Source organism: Scomber japonicus, chromosome 17 (assembly GCF_027409825.1).
Source record: "Scomber japonicus isolate fScoJap1 chromosome 17, fScoJap1.pri, whole genome shotgun sequence".
NCBI lineage: Eukaryota > Metazoa > Chordata > Actinopteri > Scombriformes > Scombridae > Scomber > Scomber japonicus.
The window spans coordinates 1,615,639-1,626,525 of record NC_070594.1 but is presented as its reverse complement, the minus strand read 5'-3'; the positions used below and the strand labels follow the sequence as shown (position 1 = coordinate 1,626,525).

The 10,887-nt window shown below is 40.6% G+C and overlaps 1 protein-coding gene across 4 annotated transcripts in view; it reads right to left on the bottom strand.

The window, feature by feature from the left end:
- The window catches only part of kidins220b (kinase D-interacting substrate 220b), a 25,100-nt gene extending 20,020 nt beyond the window's left edge, over positions 1-5,080 (bottom strand). For 3 of the 4 annotated variants that reach the window (XM_053337295.1, XM_053337296.1, XM_053337298.1), the window contains exons 1-7: positions 4,949-5,080; positions 4,470-4,568; positions 3,578-3,676; positions 2,661-2,759; positions 1,554-1,655; positions 1,323-1,421; positions 628-825 (exon numbers count right to left, since the gene is read on the bottom strand). In XM_053337295.1, coding sequence (XP_053193270.1) covers positions 628-825; positions 1,323-1,421; positions 1,554-1,655; positions 2,661-2,759; positions 3,578-3,676; positions 4,470-4,568; positions 4,949-5,080 — 828 coding nt within the window. The remainder of the gene's footprint in view (positions 1-627; positions 826-1,322; positions 1,422-1,553; positions 1,656-2,660; positions 2,760-3,577; positions 3,677-4,469; positions 4,569-4,948) is intronic. The other variant, XM_053337297.1, reaches the window with a different exon arrangement.
- Positions 5,081-10,887: the final 5,807 nt, after the last annotated feature.

Sequence of the window (10,887 nt, the reverse complement as noted above, 5' to 3'; positions counted from 1 at the left end):
TACATTTTTTATGTGCTGCATCGTTACTCGTTAGTCTACCGTCCCGTTCAGAGTTTATGGTTGCTATGACAACCGTTGCATCCCATTTTACTGTGGCGGGAACAAGATCTACATGATGACGTAATGTGTGCAAAGGGTGAGAAGACCGCTGGTTCTGCTCCCTGCTCAGCCTCTCTCGCTCTGCTGCCTGCCTGCGTCGAGAGTAAGTGCTTTAAACCAGAGATGGAAGAACCAGAAACAACACCGTCAACATCGAGTGATCGTGGTGGTGGCGGTGAGGAAGAAGACCACCCCTGACCCCTGACCCCTGACCCCTGGCCCTACTTACAGTCCATGTTTTCATTCGCCGGAGTGAAAGATTAATAATTAAATAAAATTAATTAAATAATAAAATAAATTATTATTAATAACTATTAATATTTAATAACTTAATAACTTTACTTTCAGTACTTGAGTAGTAATTTTAAAAATAAACTACTTGCAATACTTAAGTACAAAACATGTTTAATACTTTAGTTCTTCCACTTAAGTACGGTGCTTAAAGAGCACTGCTACTTCTACTCAAGTCTGGATCACTAGTACTTTATACATGTCTGTTGACTGTGTCACATATTAAAGTGTTCTGACCCTGTCTGGGATGTTGACGTATGTCCCGGCGTCCAGCAGGTCCTGGACTATCTCGGTGTATCCTTCCTTAGCAGCGATCATCAGAGCCGTGTTCCCGTCTTTATCCGTCATGTTCACGTTGGGGTTCCTCTTCAGCAGCTCCTTCACCACCTCTGTGTATCCTCCCTTCACCGCCACGATCAGAGCCGTCATAGAGTTCTGACAAACACACACACACATCATCAGAGTCACAGCTATACCTCCTCACATCCTCACATCAAGGGAGGGAGGGAGGGAGGAAAGAAGGAAAGGAAAGAAGGGAGGAACGCCACGATCAGAGCCGTCATAGAGTTCTGACAAGTAAACACACATCATCAGAGTCACAGCTTATTATATATCATCATGTATCTGAGAGGAAGAAGCTTTTATCTATTAGTTTCTATCTGTGTGTGATTCATGGCTCTGTGTTTCAGGTCACATGATGATGAAGAAGATGATGATGATGATGATGGCTGTGTGTTTTAAGGTCAGTAACAAACTTATAACTCATCCTGCAGCGTTTCATGTTAGAACTACAGACGTGAAGTTTTTTGACAAAGTAGAACGTTTTTTATAAAATCAGCAGAGTGAGAGCTCTGTTTCTAACTTTTCTCCCTAAAGATGAATATAACTATAATTAATAGTAATATAGTAATACTAATAATATGTGCACATACTGCCCCCTCCTGGTCGACGTCGGCTCCGTTCTCCAGCAGATGCATCACACAGTCAAAGTGTCCTTTCCTGGCCGCCCAGATCAGAGGAGTCGTCCCATACTGTATATATGAATCATATTTTTATCATGTGAATTATAAAACTCTTGTATTCCATATTATTTCCTGTCACACCTTCAGGCTGATCAGTGTGTTTAAATGTTAAATATGACAGACAGAGTGAGAGCTCTTCACCTTATCAGAACAGTTGACTTTGGCTCCGTTCTCCAGCAACAGCTTAACGATGTCAGCGTGTCCTCGTCCTGCTGCCCAGATGATGGGATACACACTGTACTGCTGCATGGGGGGAGGGAGGGAGACAGAGAGGGAGGGAGGGAGAGGGAGAGGGAGAGAGAGAGAGACAGAGAGACAGAGAGAGAGATGGACAGAGACAGAGAGATGGACAGAGAGAGAGAGAGAGAGAGAGAGAGAGAGAGAGAGAGAGAGAGAGAGAGAGAGAGTCAGTGGGACGATATCACATATACAAAATAATGAGACAGAAACAAGCTGCCATCTTTATTATCTGTGTGTGTTTTAGTGTGTGTGTGTATCTCACCCTCCAGTTTCCTGAGCAGGAAGGACTTGTGTGTGTGTGTGTGTGTGAGTTGGTATATCACAGTGTGTGTGTGTGTGTGTGTTCAGTTCATTTCAGTTGCTTTTATTGTCCCCTAAGGGAAACTTGGACAGGTTAAAAAGTTGAGTGTGTATATGTGTGTGTGTGTGTGTTACCTGTCCTGTAGTGTGTATATGTGTGTGTGTGTGTATATGTGTGTGTGTGTTACCTGTCCTGTAGTGTGTGTGTATATGTGTGTGTGTGTGTGTATGTTACCTGTCCTGTAGTGTTAGTGTGTGTGTGTGTGTGTGTGTGTGTGTATGTATATGTGTGTGTATATGTGTGTGTGTGTGTGTGTGTGTGTTACTTGTCCTGTAGTGTGTGTGTGTGTGTGTGTGTTTGTATATGTGTGTGTGTGTGTGTATATGTGTGTGTGTGTTACCTGTCCTGTAGTGTTAGTGTGTGTGTATATGTGTGTGTGTGTGTGTGTGTGTGTGTATGTGTGTATGTGTGTGTGTGTGTGTGTGTGTGTGTGTGTGTGTGTGTTACCTGTCCTGTAGTGTGTGTGTGTGTGTGTGTGTGTGTGTGTGTGTGTGTGTGTGTGTGTGTGTGTGTGTGTGTGTGTGTGTGTGTGTGTGTGTGTGTGTGTGTGTGTGTGTGTTACCTGTCCTGTAGTGTGTGTGTGTGTGTGTGTGTGTGTGTGTGTGTGTGTGTGTGTGTGTATATGTGTGTGTGTGTGTGTGTGTTACCTGTCCTGTAGTGTTAGTGTTAGCTCCATGTTCCAGCAGCAGAGTAGTGACGTCTACACGACCTTTATAAGCGGCCCACATCAGAGCCGTCCAGCCGCCCTGAAACACACACACACACACACACACACAGACACACATACATACACACACACAGACACACATACATACACACACACACACACACACAGACACACAGACACACACACACACACAGACACACAGACACAGACACACACACACACACACACACACACACACACACATCATACATCATACATCATATACTAACCCTAACCCTTCTAGATCATTTAACTCTGAATCTAAATTAAAGCAGGAAAAGGGAAATCAATTATTAGTTTATTCATATCTTGGAAAATGTGCTCATATTTAATGTTGAAAAGAAAAAATGAAACAAGAAGCTGGAATGAAAAATATTATAAATAAAGTTATTTTATTATTTAAAATTAAAAGTTAAAAGTCTTATTATAGACAAACTGATGACAGGAGAGTGTAGTGAACAGTAACAGGGAGGAGGAGGAAGAGGAGGAGGGGGAGAAGGAGGAAGAGCAGCAGGAACAGGAGGAGGAGGAGGAAGAAGGGGAGATGAAGGAGGAGGAGGAACCGGAGGAGGAGGAGGAACCGGAGGAGAAGGAGGAAGAGCAGCAGGAACAGGAGGAGGAGGAGGAAGAAGGGGAGATGAAAGAGCAGGAGGACGAGATGCAGAAGGAGGATGAGGAAAAGGAGCAGGAGGAGGAGGAGGAGGAGCAGGAGGAGGAGGAAGAGATGCAGCAGGAGGAGGAGCAGGAACAGGAGGAGAAGGAGGAAGAGCAGGAGGAGGAGCAGGAGGAGGAGCAGGAGGAGGAGCAGCAGGAGGAGGAGGAGGAGGAGGAGGTGCAGCAGGAGGAGCAGCCTCTCACCATGTCTCTGTGCTCGATGTAAGCGCTGTTCTCCAGCAGCTCCTTCACTACGTCCACATGTCCTTCTTTAGCTGCACAGATCAGAGCAGACCAGCAGTCCTGAAACACACACACACACACACACACACACACACACACACACAGAGAGAGAGAGACGCTGTTACCATGGAAACAGCTGCACCATCCTGTTTCCTAGCAACTGAGCTAGTCAGGTGAAGGACTTCAGAGAAGAGCTTTTATTGTTTCATTGAGGAGACGCAGAGGTGTGTGTGTCTGTGTGTGTGTGTGTGTGTGTTTGTGTGTGTGTGCATGTTTTTCTATCCTGGTGGGGACCGCAACCTGACATATTACTATCCCTGTGGGGACCGACTCCTGGTCCCCACAGGAACGAGCATTGAAATCAATAGCAAACAGCCTCCTGATAGGCCTGGTCCCCACAGGGTTGGTTTTCCTGACTGTGTGAACCCCAGAGGTCACACACGTTAATGCAGTGCACGAATTTCCCTGGTGGGGACCTTTTCCTGACAAAGTGTGTAAGTGTGTATATTAGCATATTAGCTTCATATTAGCATATTAGCTTAGCGATTAACCCTCTGGGTTTCAATCCAATATTTGTTCAAATACTGAATATGAATTGTACCGTGGCTAACAGTGATGTCAATTGTATGCTAATAGACGTTAGCATTAGGGGTCCCAAGGAGGGGGCAAAATTCAAGTTTCAAATTGATGTGTGAGTTATTGATATTTCAAGTCATTTCTTTGTTCAAACAGAATTATGATGAATTTAGGAGTTAAAATTACGTCTCTAGACCCTCTAGAAAGGCTGGAACCCAGTCAGGGTCCCCACGAGGTACTAAAAACGGGTATGTGTGTGTGTGTATGTTTCATTCACCACATCGTCCAGGTTGACGTCGGCTCCTCTCCTGATGAGTTCCTGTATGATCTCCAGACTTCCCTGTTCAGCCGCCAGCATCAGAGGAGTCTGACCGTTCTGTCAACACATAAACACATTTTAACACATAAATACTAACCTGTAGTCTATGATACTGTGTGTTGATTGGCTGCAGGTTTTCTCTCGCCACAAAAAGTTAAACTATTCTCAACTTCTTATTGGCTGCTTGTCACCAGACAGCAGGTTTCCATAGTGATTACACGGCACCTCACTGCAGACTTCTCACTGCTCTTCAGTGTGTTTGTTAACAACTATTTCCTTTTTAATTGTAATTCTCTCTCTGAGCTGAGTGAAATGATAACTCACATGATCACACTGCTCTTCTATGTTAAACAATCATGAAGTAATGAGTCAGTGTTTTATATATTTATATATGCTGCTATTGTTTTCTCTCTGACAGTAACGTGATGTGAACGTACGTCGCTGCGGCCGTCTACATCCTTGAATCGGTCCAGATGAGCTTTGAGAGCCGGCAGGTTCTCCTCCTCCACGTAGCTGAACAGGTTCTGGATGGCCAGAGTGGTCATCTTAATGGAGGTGGTGGTGTCCATGTCTGCTGCTGCTGCTACGCCCCCTGCTGGACACACATAGGCAGGTCAGTCTGTAACTAACATAGACTGTACAAAAGAAATGCACGTAACATCTGTGGGTTAGCCATTGGTTTGTGGACTGCTGCTCAGAAGCCAATAGTTTCGAATCTAGGCAGCGCCATCTTGAAAATTTCAGGTGCATGCTGGGAAAAATAAAAACACGGATTCTACTTATATGGGCAAGAGGCGGAGTGGGGAGGTTGCTATGGTAACGAGGGCTGGATCTGGAGGACAATGGTCAATCAACCTGTCAATCAGGACGTAGCCACGCCCTAATGCATACCCTGCTTTATCGTCACATATAAAATCAGGGAGGCCAAAATGTCCCAAATGAACATCATACTGCATTGAAGAAGGCTTTAAACTAGCGATTGAGACCATAAACACATTTTGAAAACGTTTACTGAGGTTAGAAATCAAGTGAGAAGTTGGTGAATTCTCCATTGACTTGTATAGAGACGGTCGCCCCCTGGTGGCCTTTTGATAGAATGCAGCTCTAAGTTACTTCCTGGTTGGCCTCATTCCAGAGGACCAGAACTCCCCGCCTGGTACATTTCATCCATCAGAGAATAAAGCAGCAGCTCTCAGACTGACTGAAGCGTGTTTACAGCTGATAAGCAGAGAGTCACTGCAGAGCTCTGAGGGATCAGTGAAGATGTGAAACCGACTTCCTTCAAAGACTCACAGCAGCTGTTTCCTGCTGATAGACTCAGCGTTAAATGGCAAATATTTGAATATCTGAGTCATCTGTTTGGTCTTTTTTTAAAAAGGAAAAACACCAGAAATCAGCTGTTTGCAGCTTCAGAGCTCATTTCTATCATGTTTGAGTTCATAAAGATAAATGAATAAGCAGATTCATGTTGTTAAAACTAAAATAACATCCTCTTTATTCTCTCGTCCTGGAGCTGCTGTGACACGTTCAATGTTTAAAGGTTTCTTTCTGACAGTAAACTGAAGCTTTGACACGTTTCAGCAGGTTTTCTCACACTGATCCATATTTTATCAATCAGACTATTAATCAACTAATCAATCAAATAATCTGCAGATGAATCAGTAATAATGATAATAATAACCAGCTGCATAATAAACTGAATATATCTGATTTAGACCCGTAGTGATGAACACACCTTTATGTCTCTGTTGCCATGACGACAGCAGCAGCAGCTGGTCGCGGGGCTGTTTTCTTTAATTGAATTGAACGTGTTGTTTCCTGTTTGCTGCTCGAAATGAAAACGTTAACGATGAAGACGATGAAGACTATTAACAAGCTGATATCACATCTGTTATATAATAATAACACTTTATGAGGAATATTAGATCAGATCAGTTTGATTTCAATGTAATGAACAGTGACTGACAGTAACCACAGATGTATTATATTATATATATATTATATATATTATATATGATCTTATTGTAGTGTGATATTATTGATGCATTTTAAAGCAGAGCAGGTCATAAGAGGGTTTTTATTGAGTCATCTGTGTGAACATTCATCACATCATTATTACATCAACTAATAATTATTTTCATCATCTCTGAATTCACATTTAAGAAGTTTGAAACGTTTTAACAATTAATGTATAATGAACAGATTCATTCACTGTTTCTAATTATAATATTTAATCATATTATAACTTTGGGATTGTACTCAGGATTATTAGCATATGAATATGATGATGTGATGCTGATTTATTACATATTATATATTACTGATTACTGATTAATACAGTTTCATCTGAAGGCTGACTGTACTTTAATCATTTTAGAAAAGACAAATAAAGATTATATGAACAGACAGTTCACAGAGACATAAGATGATTAGAAGGTTAAACAACATTTATAGTTCTTCAACAAATAGTTCAATTATTGATTATCAGATTTACACTCACACTGTTTCTAATGCTGGATAATCATATCATTAATATATTTATCCCCCTTTAATAAACAGTTATAGTTTAACATTAATCATATATTTAGTCCTCGACTGTTTAACACTATTAATATAACTATCCTCTTTAATAAACAGTTATATATATATTAGTTTAACATTAATGAACAGTTATATATATATTAGTTTAACATTAATAAACAGTTATATATATATATATTAGTTTAACATTAATAAACAGTTATATATATATTAGTTAAACATTATTAAACAGTTATATATATATATATATTAGTTTAACATTAATAAACAGTTATATATATATATATATTAGTTTAACATTAATAAACAGTTATATATATATTAGTTTAACATTAATAAACAGTTATATATATATTAGTTTAACATTAATAAACAGTTATATATATATTAGTTTAACATTAATAAACAGTTATATATATATTAATGTCCTCAGGCTAAAGTCTGGCCGTTAAGCCACGCCCTGTCCGTTATTAATGTTCAGGAATTTATCAAATATAATTATTATTTTTTTATTACAGCACAAATCCCTCACTGTGCTATTAAATGACACATTATATAATATATTACTGATATTAAATCAATAACCTGAATAACCTTCATGTAGTCGTAGATTCATTCAGCAGCGACCGAAACCACGGAGGAGATTTAATAACCGTTAATAACCTTTAATAACCTTTAATAACCTTTAATAACAGGTCAATTAACGGTTATTTAACGGTTATATTTAAATTCAAACTGAACCCGTTCCACCGATGTTTCTCTGATCGATCAAGTGCCAATCAGTAATCGATGACCGGGAGGATGCTGACGGTAAAAACGGTGAAGCAGAAACGTCTTTACCTTCAGATGAGAATGAGGTTGGGTTTAACCGGGTCTGGTTCTGGTGCAGCGGGGCTCGGTGCGGCTCGCTGGCCGGGTTTCAGTAGGTTTTCTCGGCCTGTGTTCGGATGACAGCTCGGACTCACTCTCCATCCCAAACAACAGCAGCCATCTTGATCTGAAACAACAAGCTGAAGAGACAGCCGACCGACCAATCATAGTCCGCCGCTGCGTCAAGCGCGCCACAATCACTCCCGCGCTTCCGGTGATAGATACCAAAATAAAAGCTTTTGTTGTTTTTATAAATGATCCAAACAGTTTTAAAAGATAATCTGCTCGTTTTTAGAGATAATTTTGATTTCTCTGAGGTTCAATAGCAGCCTGATAATCACACAGACATCTACTACTCACACTGACAGCTTTAATGAGCTGATTGTGTTTGTAAAACGCTATTACTTCACTTGATCCTTTATTTTGAAAGTTTTACTGCAGTATTTCCGCAATCACTTAATTATTTTAACAATTAATGTGTCTATAAAATGTCAGACACTATTTAAAGGCTTAGGTCTCAACGGTCCTCAAAAGCCTCAAAATATTCAGTTTATTCATAAATAAGTATCTTATTATTACAGATTTGATGTAACTCTACTTTATTTGTGTATTTTCATATTGTGTCATTGTTTTTCTACTTCATTACATTTATTTCACAGCTATAGTTTCTAGTTCTGTCATACAAATATATAAAATAATCATATATAAAAAATGATCAGTTCATTTTGGATGGTTATAGGTTAGACTATCCAACAGTATGAGGTGCTGCTATGTAGGCCTACACATCAGTGATCCAGTATTAATATTCAAATAATACACGTGTGAATATAACACCCTAAATTTAGCCATTCTGAATAATGAGTACTTTTATTTTTGATATTTGAAGTACATTTTCCACCAATGAGTTTATTATTGAATAAGAGAAAAGCAGCAAATCCTCACAACTGAGAGACTGGAAAGGAATAACGTTGGTATTTCTGTTTGAACTGATTAATGAATTGCAATGAGAAATCCCCCATTTCCTCCATAGTCTGTCAAACAGTTGACAGGACAAACAAGGTCAATTATGACTCCCATATTATGAGTTTTGGGTCAATGGAGGTTTTATATTTGTAAAACGTTCCTCAAACCAAGAAAAATAATTTAAAATACCTGTGACGTCATTACAATGTAAAGTGTATGGGCTGAAAGGAACCCGAAGGTCAAGCCAGTGGGGGGAACTGTTCTGCATATATTCAGTGGGCCACATAACGAGGACATATAACCAAAAACTATTGTCATATTAGCCAGTCAAGCAATTCTTATTGGACTGAGTGGACACCATTTGGTCCTGTTCCAGCTCATATAATAGGCTACATCCATAATGAGGCTGCACAGCAGAGCTAGCAGCCTCACAATGACAAAACATACAGACCAAAATACCAACCAAATATAGACTGACTGACCTACAGCTGCATTTCTCACATGGCTACAAACACCAGGGGAAATGCTGATTTGAGGTGGCGTCCCCCTGTAGGATTCATCCACAGTCCTGGATGTTTCCCAGTGAGGCAGCAGACATTCTTTATATTCTGATCATGATGTTGTTTAGCTGTGTCTGAGGGTCAAATACAATTACTTATTAACACTGGATCAAGGTGTGAGAGAAGGAATTCATTACTTTATTAGGGCTCAAAGTACAAAGAGCTGGCAGCTTATCAGACCTTATCTTCCTGCTCTGCTGCTCACCATTTGCACCATGCTAAAGAGTCCAATGCTTCCTCCAACTCTACGTTATATCAAGAGGAGAAAACATGCAAACTGTCGCCTCTCCATCACACTTGGTGGGACACACCATCTATTACCCACGACCCTCATCCAGGTCTGAGTAATGGTGGTTGCATGGTAGGCAAAGTAGCCCAGACACCCTTCATTCACACTCTTCCTGGTGTGTTGGGGGTGTCCACAACACCCCAAAAAAGTATGCATTTAGGAGGCCACCCTGCCATTCCTTAAGTCACTACCCAAAGGTCATGAGAACAGGTGTGGACTGGGTTGGAACTTAAATGAACTGGTAAACCTTCTCCACAACAGTCTAGTACTGTGGCACTAATCCACCTGCTGACCTCAAGCTTCATCTTACCCTCAATCATGAACAACACCCATAGATACTGATCACACCAAGTCATTCCCAAGTTGTCCCAGTGGGCCCAGCAGTCTTTTAAGGATGTGGGCCCAGCTCTCAGTCTGGTTCTACAGGGCCTGGATAACTTTTGTACCCCATTTACACCTGGCATTGAAATGCAGTCTGTATCTGAATAAAGAAAAACATGTTAACACAGGTGTGACTGTACTCGGAACACGTTGTGATGGGATCAGCCAGACCACATCTGGAGCTGATCGGGCTCACATAGTCATCGATCTGAGTGGGTGCAAAGGTCATCTGTACAACATGACCATATTCATGAAGACCACCTAGCTGCGCTGCTTCCTGCCAGTTAAAGTAAGCCCCACAAAAACTACAAACAGTGATCCCCTTCATCCCCTTCCTGAGCCGTCAGACCATCACGACCCCTCCCATACCCATGTTTCTTCTTTTAGTGACCACAGAAGCAGCAGGTCTGTCTAAGTATCAGCCACAGATAAACACACACGTAATGTCGAGTGTCAAAAACAAATCAAGATTTAATCACATAATTTACAAAAAAAACAAACCAAATATATTGTCCATATCAAACCTACACATATGTGGCTGGTTCAGTGCGAGAACGTTAAATGTTGTGTGTCAAACAATCAACCTTTATATTGATCAGCAACGCCACATCCTCGAGAAATAAACACAATGTTAAAAATACAAACATGGAAGTCCGTACAGTAAGATGTGTTTGTCCTGTTCGGTGAAGGAGACACGACTATAAACATGAAGCTTTTTGTGGATCCAACAGTTTTATGACATTTATTTTCACACACTCATTTTTCTTCTTCA